This window comes from Lampris incognitus, chromosome 3 (assembly GCF_029633865.1).
Source record: "Lampris incognitus isolate fLamInc1 chromosome 3, fLamInc1.hap2, whole genome shotgun sequence".
In the NCBI taxonomy this organism is placed as follows: Eukaryota; Metazoa; Chordata; class Actinopteri; order Lampriformes; family Lampridae; genus Lampris; species Lampris incognitus.
Genome location: NC_079213.1, coordinates 33,325,794 through 33,349,135, shown reverse-complemented (window position 1 = coordinate 33,349,135; position 23,342 = coordinate 33,325,794). Strand labels below are relative to the sequence as shown.

The 23,342-nt window shown below is 46.3% G+C and overlaps 1 protein-coding gene across 2 annotated transcripts in view; it reads left to right on the top strand.

Moving 5' to 3' along the window:
* LOC130110858 (plexin-B2-like) overlaps positions 1–23,342 on the top strand; it is a 291,819-nt gene that overhangs the window by 221,474 nt on the left and 47,003 nt on the right. For both annotated transcript variants that reach the window (XM_056278067.1, XM_056278066.1), the window contains 13 exons: positions 1,042–1,153; positions 1,268–1,379; positions 2,415–2,516; positions 2,869–2,964; positions 4,610–4,697; positions 5,007–5,170; positions 6,790–6,938; positions 7,056–7,188; positions 11,833–11,969; positions 15,785–15,967; positions 16,337–16,448; positions 21,597–21,806; positions 22,405–22,488. In XM_056278067.1, the coding sequence (XP_056134042.1) occupies positions 1,042–1,153; positions 1,268–1,379; positions 2,415–2,516; positions 2,869–2,964; positions 4,610–4,697; positions 5,007–5,170; positions 6,790–6,938; positions 7,056–7,188; positions 11,833–11,969; positions 15,785–15,967; positions 16,337–16,448; positions 21,597–21,806; positions 22,405–22,488 (1,682 nt within the window). The remainder of the gene's footprint in view (positions 1–1,041; positions 1,154–1,267; positions 1,380–2,414; positions 2,517–2,868; positions 2,965–4,609; positions 4,698–5,006; positions 5,171–6,789; positions 6,939–7,055; positions 7,189–11,832; positions 11,970–15,784; positions 15,968–16,336; positions 16,449–21,596; positions 21,807–22,404; positions 22,489–23,342) is intronic.

Genomic DNA, 23,342 nt, shown 5'->3' with positions numbered 1-23,342 from the left:
TGTCCACATTCTCGACACAAAGTCAAACACGTTTTCAGTGGGTGTTGGACTCCGCCAAGGTTGTCCCTTGTCTCCAATTCTATTTGTGGTATTCATGGACAGGATCTCAAGGCACAGCCAAGGTGAGGCGTGTGTCTGTTTTGGGAACCTCAGAATTGCATCTCTGCTCTTTGCAGATGATGTGGTTTTGTTGGTGTCATCAGAATGCGACCTCCAGCGCGCACTGGGGCAGTTTGCAGCTGGGTGTGAAATGGCCGGGATGAGAGTCAGCACCTCCAAGTCTGAGGCCATGGTTCTCTACCGGAAAATGGTGGATTGTGCCCTCCGGGTTTGGGAGGAGTTGTTGCCTCAAATGAAGGAGTTCAAGTATCTCGGGGTCTTGTTCACGAGTGAGGGTAGGATGGATCGGGAGATTGACAGGCGGTTTGGTGCAGCATCAGCTGTAATGTGGACGTTGTACCGGACCGTTGTGGTGAAGAAGGAGCTGAGCCGGAAGGCAAAGCTCTCAATTTGCCAGTCAGTCTTCGTTCCAACCCTCACCTATGGTCATGAGCTTTGGGTAGTGACCAAATGGGTGAGATCACGGATACAAGCGGCTGAAATGAGTTTCCTCCGTAGGGTGTCTGGGCTTAGCCTTAGAGATAGGGTGAGGAGCTCAGACATCCGGAGGGAACTCAGAGTGAAGCCGCTGCTCCTTTGTGTCAAAAGGAGCCAGTTGAGGTGGTTCAGGCATCTGATTAGGATGCCTCCTGGGCGCCTTCCTTCGGAGGTTTTCTGGGCACTTCTAACTGGGAGGAGACCCCGGGGTAGACGCAGAACTCGCTGGAGGGCTACATGTCCAGTCTGGCCTGGGAACGCCTTGGGATCCCCCAGGAGGAGCTGGAGGGCGTTGCTGGGGAGAAGGACATCCGGAGTGCCCTACTTAGCCTGCTGCCACCGTGACCCAACCCCGGAGAAGTGGCTGAAGATGAATGAATGAATAAATGAGTGAACAAGTCATTTCATCTCTCTTTTTTTGTCTTACTGTCTGTCTGGGTTCAGACTATGTGTCCGTCCCAGTGAAGGTGATGGTGAATGATAATGTTGAGGTGACCTCCGGAGAGTACCACTTTTACAACTGTGCTGCTACTGTCAGGAAGAACCAGAACACACCGTAAGACATACAAGCACACACACACACACACACACCAGAAATGAGCCACAGTGTGGTTGTGTGTTGAGTGTGTCCTGTGAGAAGGTGTAACAGTGTGTGTTTGACTGACTCTAGGTGCATAGCATGTGTGACCAGTATGTGGGGCTGTCAGTGGAACGCCCAGGACCACAGCTGCAGTGACAGCGATAACGCCATAGAGGGACCTCACATAGTCAAACCACAACAGGTAGTCTGGCATGCACGTGCACGTACATGTGTGTATGTGTGTGTGTCTTCATCGTCCCTGGATCTCTAGTCCGTGTTTTCTCATACTCTATCTCTTTCTCCAGCTGTCTGTCTTGTCTCTTGCAGCATGTTTATCTCCAGTCTCAGAGCTTAATACCCATCAATATTGTAAGCTTACAATCCTGCAGAGTCACATGCAAGCGAATGTCCTTTTTGATCAGTTCTGCTGCTGGCATATAGCTTACCCACAAATATCCAGGCTGTGAACCCTTTTGTGGTTGGACCTTACCAGAAAATGGGGTACAATGCGTGGCGTGGCATGGCATGGCATTTCACATCCTCACAACAACGGCCAAATGTAGAAGAATAAGGCAGAATGAAGCGATGCAGCAGAGCAAGCTAGAATAAACCGCCTCCAGCAAAATTAGACTGTCAAGTGGTTACACAGCGATGCAGTCATCAGTTTTTACCATAGCTGTCAGTAAATTAAACAGGAGCGATGATCTTCAGGATTGTTGCTTTCGGGCGTCTGGGTGCTGTAGCGGTCTATTCCGTTGCCTGCCAACACGGGGATCTCAGTTGGAACCCCCGTGTTACCTCTGGCTTGGTTGGGCGTCCCTGCAGACACAATTGGCTGTGTGTCTGCGGGTGGGAAGTCGGATGTGGGTATGTGTCCTGGTCGCTGCAGTAGCGCCTCCTCTGGTAAAGTTGGGGCGCCTGTTCAGGGAGGAGGGGGAACTGGGGGGAATAGCGTGATCCTCCCACGTGCTACGTCTCCCTGGTGAAACTCCTCACCGTCAGGTGAAAAGAAGCGGCTGGCGACTCCACATGTATGGGAGGAGGCATGTGGTAGTCTGCAGCCCTCCCCGGATCGGCAGAGGGGGTGGAGCAGCGACCGGGACGGCTCGGAAGAGTGGGGTAGTAAGCCAGGAACAATCGGGTAGAAAAGGGGGGGGGATTGTGGCTTTAACCATGAATAATGCAGCTAATGGCACGTTGTTATTTCTGCCGGTGCTTCCTGTTTCCTGTCTCTCAGTCTGAGAGCTGTCCCCAGTTCGAGTCTCCGGAGCCTCTGTTGATCCCCGTGGGCTACAAAATCCCCATCAGCTTCCAGGGTAAAAACCTGGACATCTTCAAGGTGAGAGCAAAGTTGGATCAGCGCTTTTCAGTTCCTAGACACTCGTAGATCCTCTCAACTGTTTCCCCTTTTAATTACTGTGTTATGTGGTGTGCTTGTCCATGTGAGGTCTTCATGTTGGACATCCTGTCACATCCCTTGTCCAACTTACTTGAGCACAATACAGAACGTTGTGCAACACGCTGTGTATTGGCAGCGTTTCATGGTTATATAATATCGGTGTCTCCAGTAGAGGTCCTCTCCGCTATGTTTAATGAGATACAATTAATGTGGCTCACATCACGAGCTCCGACCCAGGCTGCCCTCTCATCTTTCCCCCTCCCTTCCGCCATTTTATCTCCCCCTTCTCCAGGCTCAGAGGTTTACCATAGGAACAGAGCTCATGAACCACGTCGAAGGGGAGGTCACTCTCGGCCAGGGGTCAAAGTTCAACTTCGGAGGATACGAGGTTAGTGTCAAGGAGGGGGAAAAAAGTCAGGTAATCATAAACAATTAGATTTTAATTTCAGTTACTTTAATCAACTGAATGTTGGATATATTTACTGTCTGTGAACATTTATCACGGTGTTGGATGTAAGATCTTGTCCTTGTGTCACGTGTCAGTATTTACCGTCACATGCTTCGAGTTATCTAGTCACACCCGGTCTTGAGACACATGTATGTCTACATCTTGCCGGATCAGGTTTATAACAACAGTAAAAGCTGTCTCCGGTGCACGGCTAAACTCAGACTTGTCCTCCTGTAGGGAAAATGCAGATCAGCGTGTATGTTTCTTCCCCTGTAGTGTCGTCATACTTTAGAAACAACAGTGAATACCTCCTTTCGCTCCACTTCCCACCTCACATTCCGTTGTTGTGTGTTATCATTGGGGCCGGCCGCCAACGCCCGTTGTGTATTGGGTGCGCACACAACAGTCGCAGCGATGCATGACGGTCCATTTGCATTGCTGCAGTGTGTCGCTACACGTGAAACGGAGACGCAGAGTGCCACGTTACCTGGTGCCCGTCGTGCCGGATTTGTCTCGGACCGTTTTCTGGGGCGGTATTGACGACCGACTCTTCGGTGGCTCTCAGGCTGGAGTTACTGTGTTCTGGCTCAGATAAAAATCTGGTCACCCAGGAAGCAGGATTATGCCAGATCATAAAGGGCATGTGGCGGCCCCTGGGAAACGGGGAACAAGCCGAAAGAAGAAGAAGAGAAAGGGTACATAGCCTTTGCAGTAACGTCGCCCAGATGTGAGCCGGGCAGATTCAGCTGAATGCCAGTTTGAAACAAATTCCAATATGGCAATAAGGAAGCCCTCTGCTCACCAGGTATCTCCCCGCATCATTAAACTGCTCATTTGCATACAGCTAAGCCCAAACTTTCCCATTCGTCTCCCTACTCGAGAGAGAATGGCAGAGCTGTCTTGTGGCGCCCCCGTGTGGCACGAGACGGCACCATTATCTCACCCTGGCCATTTAATTACAAGGCTGAAAAGTGTGCTCACACGTGGGTGTGTGCGTGCGCTCCAAAAGTCCCTCCAGCCTGAATTATTACTCTGCTCTTTCTTCTCCACTGCTCCGCTTTTCCTCCCTTCTGCCCCTGTCAGCCCTGCCCTCCCTCCCCATTGATCTGGCTCCATGCTGAGCCCGGCACAGCCGGCTCGGGGTTTGAGGCTGCCGCGTGCGTGTGCGTGTGTGTGTGCATGTGTGTGTCACCGTTTCTGTACCAGGGATCCATTTTCTCTTTCCTCCTCATTATCTCTGTCGTTCTGTCTCTTTCTCCGCCTGTCTTTCTCCTTGTTTTGTCTGCCGTCCTCTCCTCCACTGTCTCAGCGAGCTGGAATTAATCAGAACCTGAAACACCCCTGTTTGCTTTGGGAGCGACACACACATACACACAAACACGCACACACACACACAAACAAATATGCACACACACAAACACGCACACACACGAACGCACACAGCAGTAAGGGAGGCTGGTGCTCATGTGGTAATTCTGGGTGTGCATGAAAAACAAGTAGGAAGTATTTTTTCACCAGTGTATCACTGAGCTGATGTGTGTGTGTGTGTGTGTGTGTGTGTGTGTGTGTGTGTGTGTGTGAGCAGTTTTCCTACGACAAGCAGCAGGAGGTGAATGTGTCTTTCCACATCAAAGACAGAGACACCGAGAGGAAGATTGACAGCACCCTCACAGGTTGGACACACACACACACACACACACACAAACTGTTATTGTTTTCGCTCTCTCGTTCGTAATGTTATTTCAAATGCATTATTATGATAATAAGCCTCACTCCCCCCTCCCGCTCTTCTATCTGCTCCATAACCTCCCACTCCCCACCTCCACTCTTCACCTAACCCCCCCCCCCGCATCTCCATCTATCTCTCGCTGCATTCTCTCTTCTACACCAACCCTTTTCTCCCTACCCCCCTTCTCCCCTTTGTTTCTCCCTCCTTTCCGCCTGTCCCCGGTTCCTTGTCCTCCTCCTCCGCTGCTGTCCAGTGGTGCTGTACAACTGCTCCATGGGCAGAGAGGACTGCAGCCTCTGCAAGCACGCCGATGCCAAGTACCAGTGTGTGTGGTGTCCCGCCACCCAGACCTGTGTGTACCGAGAGCTGTGCCAGTCGCAGGAGCTGGCACAGTGCCCCGACCCCAAGATCACTGACGTAAGTAACACACACACTACCACACAACCCCCTCCCCCACACACACACACAGAAACCAACACATGCACATGTTTGATGGGAGTATGTGATGTATTTTTGTACAACTCATACTTTGCACAACTTTTTTGTGTTCAAACTGCGATGCCAGTCACAGCACACACTCATGATTCCACATGCATGCAAACTGCATGCATGTGGAATCATGTGTTTTGCTTCTGTGAATGCAAACGGCATGCAAACGCACACACACACCAGACATTGGTTGCTGTATTAAAGGACTCAGACTGAGTGAGGAGTTAAGTAATGGGAATGTTATAACATGACTAATAGAAGCTGTTTTGATTTTTCCTCTCCTTTTTTTCTGTCTTTCTCTCCATCTCTCTTCCTGCAACGTGGGAGAGCTCGTCACATGTCAAGACGTGGCACAGAACCGTCAACGCCATCTAAAATACCGAGAAATGTCTCTTATGTAAACAACATGAAATGATTATTCTCATAAATTAACAAAGACTTGCAGACAACCGTGCTCCCTCGGAGAGCTCGGTGGGACCGCCGGGATAGAGGGAGGCCAGATAAAATCTTTCCATCTCTTTTCCCTCTGTCATGATGGTTCTGAAATCACCACTTGTCTTGCCTGCATCACCTCCACGGCTTATGGTCAAATCCTCCAGCGGGTCTGCGACACGTTTTAAAGTCCAAACCTCTTCATTTGGGGAAGGGTCTTCTAGTCGGTTCCATTGAAAAGCCTTTTGATAAACCCAACCCGGCATTCCCAAACAACAAAAGTCAGTGTAAATCCATCCTTATTCCCTTCAGTGGTGAATTGATTGCTCTTCCCCAAATGGTTTTATAATACATTCATTTTTTTGCAACAGGGTCGTTTTTCTCGCCGGCTCCTCTGGAGGTGCTCGTCCATTTGTTTCAGCTGTCTGCTGGACGTCCTTCTGCAGTGTTCACACATCATCCAAATACAAGCTCCCCAGTTTGAGTCAGTTACCTCTTATGCCATCCATCTAGACATCTCTTAAACATCGCGTACGCGTCCGGGTGGTGTGGCGGTTTATTCCATTGCCTACCAACACAGGAGTCGCCGGTTCAAATCCCCGTGTTACCTCCGGCTTGGTCGGGCATTCCTACAGACTCAATTGGCTGTGTCTGCGGGTCGGAAGCCGGATGTGGGTGTGTGTCCTGGTCGCTGCACTAGCACCTCCGCTGGTCAGTCGGGTTGCCTGTTCGGGGGGGAGGGGGAACTGGGGGAGAATAGCGTGATCCTCCCACGTGCTACGTCCCCCTGGTGAAACTCCTCACTGTCAGGTGAAAAGAAGCGGCTGGCGACTTCACATGTATGGGAGGAGGCATGTGGTAGTCTGCAGCCCTTCCCAGATTGGCAGAGGGGGTGGAGCAGTGACCGGGACGGCTCAAAAGAGTGGGGTAATTGGTCGGATACAATTGGGGAGAAAAAGGGGGGAATAAATCCAAAAATAAAAAACAAAAACCTCATGTCCATCTGCTGGTAATAAACACATAAAGAACCGCTCTACAAAGCAGGCTTTTCCAGACTACTTCCAACAGCAGGGTCTCCATTTCTTGTGTCTCTCATGTCTCCTGCCGGCCTTTAGATTATACCCCGGTATGGACCCTTCAACGGCCATATCTCAGTCACCATAAAAGGCTCCAACCTGGGCATAAAGGCGACAGACATTAAGAAGATCTCTGTGGCCGGCGTGGACTGTGTTCACCAGGTGGACAGATACTCCGTTTCAACAAGGTCAGTCCTGTGGAGACTTGCATGCATCCTTTAATCCCGAACATCTGTGCCGAGTCGGATCGTTTTGCTTCGCTCCTAATGCTGCTGTTAGTGTGACGAGCTGACTTGTCTCCACAGCGTGGTGTGCGAGATCGGCCCAGTGAGGCGACCCGCCCCGACTGACCTCCCGGTTGATTTCAATAAGGGAGTGGTGGAAATGGAAGTCGATGGAGGGCGGAGGGGAAGCTCTGAAGTCTTCTTTATTTATAGGGTAGGTATATGTGGACGCTCACACACACCCACCCAAACAAACCCACCCACACACACACACACACACAGACATCCATCAATCCATTATCCAAGCTGCTTATCCTGCTCTTAGGGGAGCCTATCCCAGCAGGGATGGGAAGCAGGCGGGGAGACACCCTGGACAGGCCAGCAGGCCATTACAGGGTCCACACACACACATTCACACCCATTCACACCTAGCGACAATTTATAAACGGCATGGTGGCACAGTGGTTAGCGCAGTTGCCTCACAACAAGACGATCCTGGGTTCGAGCCCCAGGGTAGTCCAACCTTGGTGGTCGTCCCGGGTTGTCCTCTGTGTGGAGTTTCCATGTTCTCCCCGTGTCTGCGTGGGTTTCCTCCCACAGTCCAAAGTCATGTAGGTCGGGTGATCAGCTGTACTAAATTGTCCCTAGGTGTGTGTGTGTGTGTGTGTGTGTGTGTGTGTGTGCGTGTGTGTGTGTGTGTGTGTTGGTCCTGTGATTGCCTGGCGGCCCGTCCAGGGTGTCTCTTCGACTGCCGCCAATGACTGCTGGGATAGGCTCCAGCATCCCTGTGACCCTGATATATATATATATATATATATACTATAACACACAAAAAACATTGTAGATGCTTTCATATTCACATGTCAAAGCTACAAATGCGGTGTGTTAGATAAAGATCCCAGAAGTAATTGTTTGTGCACCAGCTCGTACAAACGCTCCAGCGCACACATGCACTAATGCAACATATTCTCATGAATATGAGGAAGTCTCTCCCCCACTTCAGCTCAGGCGATGGAAGTAAAATATTTATTATAAGGTGAAGGAAAGTGTGTGCTTACACGTGTATGCCGCCTTCCTCAGAGACGCTGCAAGCAAATCAATCCCCTAAAGAAGAAAAACGTATGGCGGTAAGCAGCGAAAGATGGCTCTTACATACAAATTCACTGCCGCAAAGAATTCCAGAACAACAGACACATCCCAGCAGCTGCAGCCTGCCTCGCTCCCGTGTTTGGCCTGGTGTCTCCAGCTAGTCTCACGTTTATTTTAATGGTGTGGATTTTTTTTTTTTTTCCAATTGCCCTCCCGAGTGGCTCTGTTAGGGCAAATACGCTGATTAACTCGAGCAGCCGTGCTTGTGTTTCGTTTGTTGTGGCTCCACTCTCCATCTCGGCAGCGTGCTCATTTCCCGTGGTGCGCTGATATTCACTCATGTTTTGTATGTTGTGCGGTCAGATCAGAAGAATATGAAGATGTATATGTGCTTTAAGAGACAAACCTTTACATGCCCGCCCACTCCACTTCTTCATCCTCCAAGATAATCCCAACTGTTCTACCCTCTCGTTCTGGAGGACTTTTAGTTTTCTTTGCTTTGTTTTTCTGACTGCTAAAATATAGAATTTCTTGCTATATCTTCCAGGGATTCGTCTGATATTATTCTCTAGCTGCCAAAGTTTGGTCTGTTTTGTCTGTGTTTGTAACCCGAGTTCATCCACTAGTACGGTCCTTCAGGGGACATGCTGTAGATTCCTGTTCTGTGAGTTTCGCAGCAAAAATACCAAAATGCCAAACACAATCAAACACAATGCCAAACACATCAACACACCAACTACACTATATTTTATATTTATTTTATTATTATATTTTTTAATATTATCTATATTTATTATATTTATGTTATCATTTATTATTTTATTATATTTATTTTATATATATATATATAGTATTTTTTTTAACTTATTTTTAGCATTCGGTCTCCGTCTGTATATATGTGTAATTCTGTGTTTGTCTATGTCTGTCTCGCTCTGGCGAAGCCGCAGCCCTTATTTCCTTTTTTAACATGTGCCTGCACATTGTTATTAATGACAGTAAATTGAATTGAACTGACTATATCTCTGTAACTGCAACAGGCCGCTCTGGCACGCCACGTCAACCCTTTTCAATGAATTCTTAAATGCTGAACTGGGTTGAACCCCTACCTACCAAATGTGGACAAATACTCACCAACTCGCACGGATGTTTCAGCAGCCACGTTGTTACTCGACTCACACTAACTTCTCCAAACAGATCGGCGGGTTCAGTTCTGAAGCAGCTTTATCCTCTCGTGTAGTCGTGAATTAATATGTGCCCTTGGTTGTGTTTTCTGTCATGCTGTCAGTGCCAAGTCTCCCAACAACTATTTGAATAAGGAGCTCACTAAATGTTATATTTCAGCCACTACATGCTGTGTTGTGCTGCGATGCCATCATTATTCATAACACAAAGTCTTGTTAACCACTGAAATGATCCTACCCCCCACCAGAGCAGCTCTGCACTGCTGCTAAATCATTTTAGTTTTGCTTGTGGACAAACAACAAGATTCAAAGTTATGGAGCATTGGGAAGTGAAAGTCAAGTTTTTGGATTTTTCTGTGATGGACGCTTTCGATATCCACAAGACCACATTGAACACACCGCTTTTTTTAAGTTTAATGTTTTTTTTTGTTTTTTTTTCCTCCGCCTCCTCCATCATCATCATTGGCGGTCACTCAGCGTCAAGTATGACCGTTCTCCCTCTGGGTCCCTCTGGGTCTTCAGGTGGGTGTAGAGGTCGATCCTGGAGCCGCGTAATGGGAAGACGCCTGCGTGTGACAGCTTTTTACGTGGAGTGGCTGATGCACCTGCAGCCACCACACGGTCCTTGGCAGGGGGTGGGTAGAGTCCAGTGGTATGGAGAACCAAGACGATTGGGGACCACCCTCTGTTGCAGCCTTCATCCACCTTCACTGCCGTTGTGACCTGGAGACATCTCCCACCAATTCTGCCATTGAGGTCTTTGTTGGATCGCGCTTCATCTGGAACCTCCCCCTTGACCTATCCGCCTTGGGTGACCCTACAAGGAGCTAAGCTCCGGACGGCACAGCTCTTGGGATCATTAGTACATGCAAGCTTCTCCACCATGGCAAGGTGGGGATCTAGGATCCTCCATCACTCAACATCTCCCCCATATGTCTTATTCCTCCTTTCTCTTTTCTGCTCACTCCCCCACCACACACACCACACACCTCCTCTGGCTTTGGTGTTTTGATGGGTGTAATTGTTAAGCAGACAAGCAAAGTGGTCTCAGTATAGGGTTGAATGGGAGTGAATAAAGGATAGACAGAGAGAGGAGAAGTGAAGAAGTGTAAGCTGAAAGGTAAATGATGTTTTAGATGCGATCTATTCTGAAGTCCTCTGTCTCTCTATCTCTCTCTCATCATGGACAAGATATTCGTCCTCAGAATAGAAGTAGTTGTCAGGACTTCTGCCATATTTGCCTTAACCCTGCATGTCCCACCCCTGGACAGCGGTGGGACATTCAGGGAAACAGCAGATTCCTCACTCATTTCTCAAGCTCAGCAAGTTCGCCCCAGATATGCCATATCAAAACTTGGACACAAATTTAGCATATTCAAATGAGGACATCCCCAAAACAAGCAAAGTAATCTGCCAGTGCTGCAATAAGATATTTCAGCTAGGTAATGTTTCTTGAAGCAAAGAAAAATCACTTGTTCACCTGAAAGACCAGAAATCACGATACAAGTTAAATTGCATTGATTCAAGATATTCCATCCTGTTGGAAGCATAACTTGTCCAATAAAATCATGCAAAATCACCTGAAAAGACAGTCAAGTGATTTAACTTAAGTCAACAAAGTTTAATTGTGTAATATTAATGTTAGGAGTGTCATTCTTTTCAGCTTTACATGTATCATTTGATTTGTTATAGCTGTTTTAGCGCCCCCTCTCTGAATACAGCCAAATTCTCAGAAGGTTGAGTTCACATGACTCTTTGATAGCTAGCTAGCATGACGATGCTTGGCAACTATTCAAAAACAGACCAGCTGACAGACTTATGAGAACAATTCATTGACTTTCCAATCAAATCAGAGCTTTAGATGATGTCTTTTTTTTTTTTTTTACAAAATGCTGATTGGTTTTCTGAAATTATGGTGACGACTAGGAAGAGAGTTTCATAAGAGGCTTTAGTCATATTTTTACTACAACAAATGTTCTAACATTTCATGTAATTTTACATTGACAAGCCCCCTGATAAACAGAACACAACCTGAAAACATGCTTTTCATTGGACTAGATCTTTAAAGCAGTTCGCCACAGAAAACTTTATTATTTTGCTTCTAAGAAAGCTCTTTTGAAGATGAAATAACTATGTTGGATAAACTCAAGATGGATATCATTAAATCATGATCTTACATACTCAGTTCTTGATGAGTAAATGGTTCTTTTAACTAGATGATCAGATATTTCTGTGTGATTTAAAGACTGTCAGACTTATACGGATGTACCGCTTTTGCATTTTTGCCCTCATATTTCCCATTTTAAGATGTAGGCATGTACAGTAAAATGTAGAGAAAGGACGGATCATTTCTTGAATCTAAAAGTTGTCAGATGATTTAATTGAAGTCAGGTATTGATTCTGATGAAGTTATTTCCTCTCACCTCGACTGATTCAGGATCTCCAAAACATAAAGAAATAAAAAAAGAAACTAAAAACTTCCTCAATAACCAAAGTGAAACGATTGGACTCAGTGTCTTGACATAGTGGAGGCAGTGTTTCAACACAGTGGTATATACATATTGAATTGGATTGTGTTCCCTGTCCAGGACCCCGTGCCAGAGACGGTCAACCCAGTGAAGGGTCCAAAGGCTGGTGGCACCGTCATCACCATCACTGGAAAAGATCTGAACACGGCGACTAAAGATGATGTCACGGTCTCTGTGGGAGGGGTGCCCTGTCAAGTGTAAGAATGCTTTGTAATTGGTGGTTCTGTGTTAACGGGCTTATTCACATGGCCAAGTGGCTTTACAAAGTGGGATTTTTAATATTTTCGACTGTTCCCAAGGTGAAGCAAAGAACATTTTTCTGGTTACACATTAAAGTGCTATAATCCTTCAGCACTTCTCAGTTCAGGAATCAGGAACACTTTATTTGTCATTTCATTTCATGTACGGTAAGTACATGAAATGAAATGACAAATAAAGTGTGGAATCATGAGTGTGTGCTGTGACTGGCATCGCAGTTTGAACACAAAAAAGTTGTGCAAAGTATGAGTTGTACAAAAATACATCACATACTCCCATCAAACATGTGCATGTGTTGGTTTCTGTGTGTGTGTGTGGGGGGGGGGGGGTGTGTGGTAGTGTGTGTGTTACTTACGTCAGTGATCTTGGGGTCAGGGCACTGTGCCAGCTCCTGCGACTGGCACAGCTCTCGGTACACACATTTCATGTACTTTCCGTACATGAAATGAAACGAAACATCGTTTCCCAGCCCACAGCGGTGGGCATACAAAATCACATACCAAATACAAAATCACATATCCAAAAACTACAAGAACTTCAAGAACACACATACTAACTAACACATATATCCAAACTAAAAAAAAAAGATCCCTGTGCAAGGGAACGAACGCCAGCCAGGATGACTGTCATGGGCATGGGCTAGCAGTTAGCTTAGCCTGCCCCACTTCCACATCCTGTCAGACCGCCCTCGGTGCTTCCTCCTTGGGCAGGGCCGTGGTCCTTGGGCCCACCAGACACAGCAGACCAGGCTCCCCCAGCCGATCCAACGCCAGCTCTCCCAGCCAGACACCCTCGACACACCTCCCCGCACTCCACACGATGACACCAAAAACACCACAGTCAACGCCTGGCGAGGCCACTGCCAGACCGCCCTTCGGTGTTATCGGAACTGCCAATAACACCGAGGGCATTCTTTTCAGTTCTATTGTATTGTGGTCTATTCAAATTAATTGATATCAAAGCAAAAGCATTTCCCTTTGGTGTCCAGCTTATAGGTCTTTGAGTCTATAAACGGATTCAGCGCAGTCAAAAGGAGTAAACGTATTACTGATGAACACAGGACTAGTTTGTCCACAGTCTGTGAAATTCAGCCATGTCTGCAATCTTATCAAGCTGCTGTTTTATATGTCATCTATTGGTGAAAGGCTTTTGCTGAGTGTCGGTTCTCTTTTTTCCAGCACTGCCTTGTCCAATACTTATACAGCTCTCTACATTTACACCAAGGACCAGATCGATGCCACCACTGTCCCAGTAACTGGGTAGCTAAACTAAAACCATCAGAGATCGAGTAGCTAGGGTGGCATGGTGACGCAGTGGTTAGCGCTGTCCCCTCACAGCAAGAAGGTCCTGGGTTCGAACCCCGGCGTTGTCCAACCTTGGGGCTCATCCCAGGTCGTCCTCTGTGTGGAGTTTGCATGTTCTCCCCATGTCTGTAGTGATTTTTCTCCGGGTGCTCCGGTTTTCCCCACCATCAAAAAGACATACACTACCGTTCAAAAGTTTGGATCACCCAAACAATTTTGTGTTTTCCATGAAAAGTCACACTTATTCACCACCATATGTTGTGAAATGAATAGAAAATAGAGTCAAGACATTGACAAGGTTAGAAATAATGATTTGTATTTGAAATAAGATTTTTTTTACATCAAACTTTGCTTTCGTCAAAGAATCCTCCATTTGCAGCAATTACAGCATTGCAGACCTTTGGCATTCTAGCTGTTAATTTGTTGAGGTAATCTGGAGAAATTGCACCCCACGCTTCCAGATGCAGCTCCCACAAGTTGGATTGGTTGGATGGGCACTTCTTGCGTACCATACGGTCAAGCTGCTCCCACAACAGCTCAATGGGGTTCAGATCTGGTGACTGCGCTGGCCACTCCATTACCGATAGAATACCAGCTGCCTGCTTCTGCTCTAAATAGTTCTTGCACAATTTGGAGGTGTGTTTAGGGTCATTGTCCTGTTGTAGGATGAAATTGGCTCCAATCAAGCGCTGTCCACTGGGTATGGCATGGCGTTGCAAAATGGAGTGATAGCCTTCCTTATTCAGAATCCCTTTTACCCTGTACAAATCTCCCACCTTACCAGCACCAAAGCAACCCCAGACCATCACATTACCTCCACCATGCTTAACAGATGGCGTCAGGCATTCTTCCAGCATCTTTTCATTTGTTCTGCGTCTCACAAACGTTCTTCTTTGTGATCCAAACACCTCAAACTTGGATTCATCCGTCCACAACACTTTTTTCCAGTCTTCCTCTGTCCAATGTCTGTGTTCTTTTGCCCATCTTAATCTTTTTCTTTTATTGGTCAGTCTCAGATATGGCTTTTTCTTTGCCACTCTGCCCTGAAGCCCAGAATCCCGCAGCCGCCTCTTCACTGTAGATGTTGACACTGGTGTTTTGCGGGTACTATTTAATGAAGATGCCAGTTGGGGACCTGTGAGGCGTCTGTTTCTCAAACTAGAGACTCTAATGTACTTATCTTCTTGCTCAGTTGTGCAACGCGGCCTCCCACTTCTTTTTCTACTCTGGTTAGAGCCTGTTTGTGCTGTCCTCTGAAGGGAGTAGTACACACCGGTGTAGGAAATCTTCAATTTCTTAGCAATTTCTCGCATGGAATAGCCTTCATTTCTAAGAACAAGAATAGACTGTCGAGTTTCAGATGAAAGTTCTCTTTTTCTGGCCATTTTGAGCGTTTAATTGACCCCACAAATGTGATGCTCCAGAAACTCAATCTGCTCAAAAGAAGGTCAGTTTTGTAGCTTCTGTAACGAGCTAAACTGTTTTCAGATGTGTGAACATGATTGCACAAGGGTTTTCTAATCATCAATTAGCCTTCTGAGCCAATGAGCAAACACATTGTACCATTAGAACACTGGAGTGATAGTTGCTTGAAATGGGCCTCTATACACCTATGTAGATATTGCACCAAAAACCAGACATTTGCAGCTAGAATAGTCATTTACCACATTAGCAATGTATAGAGTGTATTTCTTTAAAGTTAAGACTAGTTTAAAGTTATCTTCATTGAACAGTACAGTGCTTTTCCTTCAAAAATATGGACATTTCAATGTGATCCCAAACTTTTGAACGGTAGTGTACATGTTAGGGTTAACACTCCTGTCTGTGCCCCTGACCGAGTCTTGGCAAGACAAACTGGAGGTGGTTCTTGGGTGCTGCATGGTGGCTGCCCACTGCTCCTAGCTACACAGCTAGGATGGGTTAAATGCAGAGAAGAATTTCCCCACGGGGATTAATATAGTATCTCAAAATAAAAAATAAAAAACTAGAGTTGTTGAAGTGGAGAATATTACTCGTAGTTTTCCAGGTTGTCCTGGAACGTATACTTGTCATAACGTATACTTGTCATGAATGGACTGCATTTACATAGCACTTTTCTAGTCTACTGACCACTCGAAGTGCTTTACAGAGCATGCCTCACATTCACACACACACTCATACACTGATGTAGGAGGCTGCCATGCAAGGCGCCAACCTGCAATTCCTGCACACAGGAATTGAAGCAGGGACCTTCCGATTGCTAGACGACCTACTGAGCCACGCCGCCCCTGTGTTTAATAAGACTGCTGCATGAACTTGGCTCTCGTCTAAATCTGACTTGATATACACGGTTTGCGCATCCGGTTAAACGCAGTGATTTCTGTACTACACAGCTGTCATTTACACTGTTATACTGTGAAAGTGTTTTTAGATTGTCATCATTTGCATATGTCCTTCTCTCCTCTCCCCAGGCTGGCGTTCGACACTGACATTACCTGTATGACAGGAGAGTACCATGGGCAGAAGCTCCCCTCCGAGATGTTAACTGTAATGGTAAAATACGGTAAAAACACCACCAAGGATGTTCCCATGCTGTTCCAGTACTATGACAACCCTAAAATCACAGACTACTACCCCAAGGCCAGCTTCTTATGGTGTGTATACTCTCTAGAGCTAATGTTACAGCCTCTACATGCCGTTACTTGTTCGACACACTTGTGATCAATGTGTAGTTGTTTCGTAGGTCTGTGCTGTGCAGTGCTTGACCACGTCCACCTCATCTGTGAAGTAGCATTAAAAATTTGCAGGAAATTCTGTAATTCAAAATAATTTGCTGATGAAGCTGCATCATAACTATGCTCTCTAATGTATTGCACAGCTTAAAATTGGCCTCTATATGTGCAATACCTTGGAATTGATTATTAACATCACTATGTTTTAACTCTGTGTGTGTGTGTGTGTGTGTGTGTGTGTGTGTGTGTGTGTGTGTGTGTGTGTGTGTGTGTGTGTGTGTGTGTGTGTAGTGGAGGCAGGACAATTACAGTGGTCGGGAATGGTTTTGACCTGATCCAGAGAGCAACCATGAGAGTCCTACCTTCTGCTGATGAGTTCTCACAGGACACCAACCCTGAAGAGGTGAGCTCACTGTACGGGACTTATTGTCTTGTGCAACAAGTCCTCCAACCCATATGACCACATAGGACGTTTGTCCTCGAATACGACTCACAGAAGCATTTCCTAAATTAGCGCCCCTACCAGCAACAGGAGATATGCCACAGATACTTTTCGCCTCTGTGCATTGTGGGTTTTTAAAACAATGTGAGAACAATAGAATATGTAGTCAGTGCGTTTTTGTGTTGTTTCGCCGTCTAGTATGGTAACTAAGATTGCTATTGGCAGTATGTTTACCTATGAATAACGTTATAAGAGCTAACTTAACGTTAGCCACAAGTTAGAAAGTCAGCTAGCGTGCACATTATAACCGCTATGTGACATTAAACTTTGCTTGTATTAATATTCGTTCTCACGAGAGCTTACGGAAGGAGATCACTTATTGTTATAGGGAAAGTAACGTATTATAATTACAGAGGACTGCGAGGAGGTAGCTTAAAACGTAACTATTGGTTGTAATAAGCTGCTTGTACAAACGACCTATGCGGTCGTTTTTTGGTGAAGGATAGTCTCGTTTTGTGTGTGTGCATATATGCAGGTTCCCTTTAAGTTAATGTACTTTGTCTTTGAGGGACAGCAAGAGGGAGGGAGTTTTTAGTTCCATGCGGGGTCTACCAGACGATGACTTAACACCCAACTTTGGCTTCCGCACTATGTTTTCAGAAGCCAGTTTTTGAGCCTATTTTGCTTGCTTAAATTGCAGTTCTATCTGTGTGTTAGCAGAGGGCCTGATTGGCGTCACTTCATCCTGTGTTTGTGTGCACGCATGCAGGTTTTACATGTCTGTGGGATTTGAAACCATTCCCCACTGCACCTCCAACCAAACCGCTGCAGTTTGTGTGTGTGTGTGTGTGTACTGGGATATGCTCAGGACTGCAATCACATGCACCTGTAACACCACTCTTGGACATAAGATGAAGAACCACCGAGATTAGGTTGATCAGAATGACCTGGAAATCCAGTGGTTAATCAACGTCAAGAGGCAAGCCTTTACCGTCTGGCAGAATTACATCTACTGCCAAAATAAATAAACTGCCCATGCAAGAGCAAAGTCAGCCATCCAAAGCCGGGTTAGGGAATTGAAGAACCAGTGGTGAACGAAGAAGACCCTTGAGATCCAGCACCTTGCAGATGCTGGGGATACCAGAGGCTTCTTTGATGCTACTAAAGCAATATATGGTCCCAGCCACCACCATCTAACCCCCCTTCGCTCCAAAGATGGGCACACACTGCTTACAGACAAAGAGTCAATCAAAGAGAGGTGGAAACAGCACTACCAGGACCCTTTAAACCGGGACTCTAGCCCTGAGATGGGTGCCCTCCAATAACTCCCTCAACAACCCAAAAAGAAGGACATGGCAGCACCGCCTAGTCTAAGAGAATCCCAGTATGCCATTAGGAAGATGAAAATCAACAAGGCTGCTGGTCCTGATGGAATACTGGCAGAAGTACTGAGGGCAGGTGGACCTACACTCCTCAGACATATCCATGCCCTGCTACTTAAAATATGAGAAAAAGAGGACATCCCAGTACAACTTAGGGACGCACTCATTATCTCTATCTTTAAGAACGGTGACAAAGTTGAGTGCGGAAACTACTGTGGCTACTGTGCTTTCCACCACAGGGAAAGCCCTGGCTAGAGTCTTGGCCAACAGACTTTTCCCAATATCAGAAGAAATTCTGCCAGTATCCCTGAGCGATTTTCATCCTAACAGAGGCACCATGGACATGATTTTTACTGCTCACCAACTCCAAGAAACAGACCAGGAACAGAATCAACCATTGCACATGGCCTTCATAGACTTAACCAAAGCTTGTGATTCCATAGACTGCCAGGCCCTCTGGCTATTTCTGTTAAAAATAGGCTGCCCTGACAACTATGTCAGAGTACTACGACTGCTACATGATAATATGTCAGCTAGAGTACTCAGCAATTATGGAGACAAGACAGAGTCCTTCAAGGTCCACACAGGAGTTAAACAAGGCTGTTAAACTAGCTTGGTCTAGTCAGAAAGGCACAAACTGAGGAAGCCTCTTGGATGAGAGGCGAAACATCATCACGGATATATACCAAGTCCAGTTGCACTTGATTCAACTCCTTTGGATAACCATGACCTGGATTAATGAGAACATTCACAGACAAGGCTGTGTCATTGCTCCAACCCTGTTCTCTGTCTTCACTGCCACCATCCTCCACCTCACAGATCCCAATCAGCCTCAGGGAGTCAAAATCATGTACAGGACTGATAGGAAGCTTCTGAATATTAACAGATTCAGGGCTGAAGGTAAAACCACCACAACATCCATCATAGAGCTGCAGCACACTGACAACAACGCCTTAGTCTCCCTTGAAGAAGAGGAACTACAGAGCTTACTGGATGCCTCTGCAAAGGCATACAAGCAGCTTGGCCTGGTCATTAACATAAAAAGGACCTCTACCAACCCCCAGCCAATAGAAATATGCCTGCTCTAACCCCACCCATATCTGTAGACAACACTAGGCTCAAAAACGTGAAACAGTTCCCATATCTTGGCAGCCTTCTCTCATCCAAAGCCAACATTGACATTGAAATACACCATCCCCTCAGGTGTGCCAGTCGGGCATTCTCAAGATTAAGTAAAAGGGTTTTTGAAAACCGCCACCTTCAGGCCAGAGCAAAAATTCTGATGTACAAAGCAGTAGTGCTGCCCTGCCCACCCTACAGTATGGGTCGGAAACCTGGACCACATATAGCAGGCACCTGAAGGCATTGGCGGCATACCAACAGCAATGCCTCAGGAAGATCTTTAAAGAGAGACTGACACGCCCTTTCTGAACGCATTTTTTAGTATTGGGAGTTTGAATCATAACCGAAAATAGCTGTGGTTTTATGAATTCAAAGCTATTGGCTACTGTCTACCTGAGTGGGTGGGGCTCGGTACCGCTCGTCACTTGTTATTTACAAAAAATGTCGGATAGCAAGAGCGAGAGGGAGATCCTCTGCGAGGATTACAGTTTCGAGGAGGAGGATTCGGTGATACAAATAACTTAGATAGATAGATTATATTTAGATAGATAGATAGATAGATAGATAGATAGCTAGCAATACATCGTAGCAAGATCGATAATAAAGTCTCAGCAAAATAGCATAAACGTGAGCCAAGTAGCTAGCAGCAGGGGGTGAAAGAACGGCTTCTCCGTGGTATTATAGCATCTCGCTACAGACACACCCTATATGCAAACTGACTGGTGTCTACGTATCCACCGGCACAGTTTGACATTGGACACCATCTACAGTCAATCACAGATCTCTGTCGAGTGGCTGCAGATGCACTGTTTTGGCCACTGAATTTCTCCGTGGTCACATTCCAACTCGGAACAAAGCCTATCAATAGGAATTTTCAGATTTTGATGTCAGTATCACTTTAAGATCATCTGGGGGGATAAGCACACCAACTACAATGTCCTCGAGGAGGCCAACATGCCAACTATAAATGCCACCATCACACAACATCTGCTGAGATGGACTGGACCTGTCCTCCGCATGTCTGACTCTCGCCTCCTGAAACAAGTCCTTTACTCTCAATGTGTGACAGGACCCCATGCCCCAGCAGGACAAAAGAAGCGATATAAAGATAACATCAATGCCCAAATCAAAAGGTTTGACATCAACCTTAACACCTGGGAACAAGCTGCAAAAAACAGAGAGGCCGGGGCATCCAGGTGTTGTGGTGGTCTATTCTATTGCCTACCAACATGGGGATTGCCGGCCCCATGTTACCTCCGGCTTGGTTGGGCGTCCCTACAGACACAATTGGTATGTGTCCTGGGTGCTGCACTAGCGCCTCCTGTGGTCGGACAGGGCGCCTGTTCGGGGGGGAGGGGGAACTGGGGGGAATAGCGTGATCCTTCCATGCGCTACATCCCCCTGGCGAAACTCCTCACTATCAGGTGAAAAGAAGCGGCTGGCAACTCCACGTGTATCAGAGGAGGCATGTGGTAGACTGCAGCCCTCCCTGGATCGGCAGAGGGGGTGGAGCAGTGACCGGGACAGCTCGGAAGAGTGGGGTAATTGGCCTAGTACAATTGGGGAGAAAAAGGGGAGAAAAAAAAACAAACAAAAAACAGAGAGGCCTGGAAACTGGCTCTCCGTGAGGGTACTGGGCACTACAACCATGACCTCCACCATGCTGCTGAAAACAAGCGCAGACTCAGAAAGGAGCAAGTTACCAGAAAGGCCCAAACCACATCCTCAACCACTTCTTCACACCCTTTCCCACATTACCCCAAAATATGCGTCTCCAGGATCGGCCTCTGCGCCCACCTGAACATCCACAAGGAACTAGAAGAACAGTCATACTGTCGCCGATGACAAGTTAGCTTATCCAGCTTGGATGTTTTTATCTCTCTCTGTGTCATAACTAGATCTCTTTCAACCTCAGCTGTCCCTCCCGTTTAACTTTGAATCCCTCTTTTCTTCTCAAATTTTCCTTTGCTCTTGTCTGTCTCTCTCCGCTGTTCTTTTTTCCATGTAGTCCTCTCTTCCTCTTTTCTGTCTCATCCATCTTTTACTATTATTCTCCTTTGAATTTCAGTAGAGTTTGCATTCCCTCTCAATGCATCTTCATATCTCTCTCTTCCCTTCTCTCCCCTTCACCCCCCTCCCCAACTTCATTTCTTCACTCTTTTACTTTTCCTCTCTCAAGTAAGACTTCTTTCTTTCTTTCCGATGTGCTCGGTGATGTGCTACACCTGTGGAAAAATTTCTCCCTCACTGAAGCGAGTAAACACCCTAAAATGTTCCCCAAATACCGAGTTCTCAATCTGTCATTCTGCCTTTCTTGAATCCGCCAACATTTCTCTCCCCTTCTCTTTCCTTTTCCTGGTTTTGTCGCTATCCTCTCCCCGTCTCCTTCTTCCTTGTTCAGACCGGAGCTTTTAGCCATGCATGACATCAGAACTTAACCCCCCCCATCCCCCAGTGAGAACCTGTCACTCAAAATTATTCTCCCTGGAAATAGGATCTGTCCCTCCCCCTCCCCCATTCTTGTTTACTTCCCTAAGGGAGGTAAACAACTTCCTCTATGTTCTATTTACGTTTTCTCTCTCACTCTCTCTCTCTCCCTACCTAGTCCATCCAGGAAGTTGTGAAGAAGAACGACACCGTTCTTATGTTCTACTCCCCCGCTGTGAACTGCTGCCACGACAGCCAGTCCTTCAGAACCTTTGTCAAGCTGGACAATAAGAAGGAAGACCTCAAGAACTTCGATTATCACCCCAACCCCACATTTGACAAGCTGGCTAAAAACGACATCACCGAAACCAGTATCATTATTGTGACGGTGAGGGTGGATGTGCAGTTTGTGCAGATTTACTCACAGCCACAGACGGTTACGCTTGTTTAAGTCCTTCACTGACACACACACACACACACACACACACACACACACACACACACACACAAACACACACACTCTCACTCACTCATACACACACACACAACACACACTCACTCACATGCATACTCACCACACAACACACACTCGCTCGCTCTCTCACTCACACACAACACTCACTCACTCACTCACTCACATGCACACACACAACACTCACTCACTCACACGCACACACACACAACACACTCACTCACTCTCTCTCTCTCACACACACACACGCACACACACACACACAAAGTACAGAGCTTATCTACAGAGGATATTTGCAAACCTGAAATATTGCATAGCTTTGTTACTGTAAATGGTTCTCATGGATAATGAATATCCAGAGTTGTTGATTATTTGACATTTCCCTCAACATAAATAACAGTGTCACGGTTGTATCATTCCATGTTCATCTCCATCCGTCAACCCAACCGTGCCTCTTGTTGTTTTTTTTTTGCCGTCTTGACTATCTCTAAATCTCCGGATTTCTCCTTCTCAGGGTCGTGGCTTCTCCAAGGCAATGACAGCCACCGAGGCAAAAGCTTATGTGGGAGATGCTGCCTGTAATGTTAATATACTACAGGTACACACACCCACACACACACACACACACACACACAGAAAAACACACACTTAAGTGCAGCTTTGAATATTAGAATGCAAGGGTGGTTGAAAGTGGTATTGCGTTCCTAAAACACTTTCCTTGAGAAATTAATTGAATCTGTGGCTTTTGTTCAAAATGTGGACAGTTGCTTTGTGAGACCCAGGCTGCTACACTCGTTAGGAAGCTGTCACGCAACCTCGCACTGCTACTGCCACAGCGTCAGAAACCTTCGAGCAAGCGTTAAGATTTCTGATGTAAAATGTTAATGTACACTACCGTTCAAAAGTTTGGGATCACATTGAAATGTCCATATTTTTGAAGGAAAAGCACTGTACTTTTCAATGAAGATAACTTTAAACTAGTCTTAACTTTAAAGAAATACACTCTATACATTGCTAATGTGGTAAATGACTATTCTAGCTGCAAATGTCTGGTTTTTGGTGCAATATCTACATAGGTGTATAGAGGCCCATTTCAAGCAACTATCACTCCAGTGTTCTAATGGTACAATGTGTTTGCTCATTGGCTCAGAAGGCTATTTGATGATTAGAAAACCCTTGTGCAATCATGTTCACACATCTGAAAACAGTTTAGCTCGTTACAGAAGCTACAAAACTGACCTTCCTTTGAGCAGATTGAGTTTCTGGAGCATCACATTTGTGGGGTCAATTAAACGCTCAAAATGGCCAGAAAAAGAGAACTTTCATCTGAAACTCGACAGTCTATTCTTGTTCTTAGAAATGAAGGCTATTCCATGCGAGAAATTGCTAAGAAATTGAAGATTTCCTACACCGGTGTGTACTACTCCCTTCAGAGGACAGCACAAACAGGCT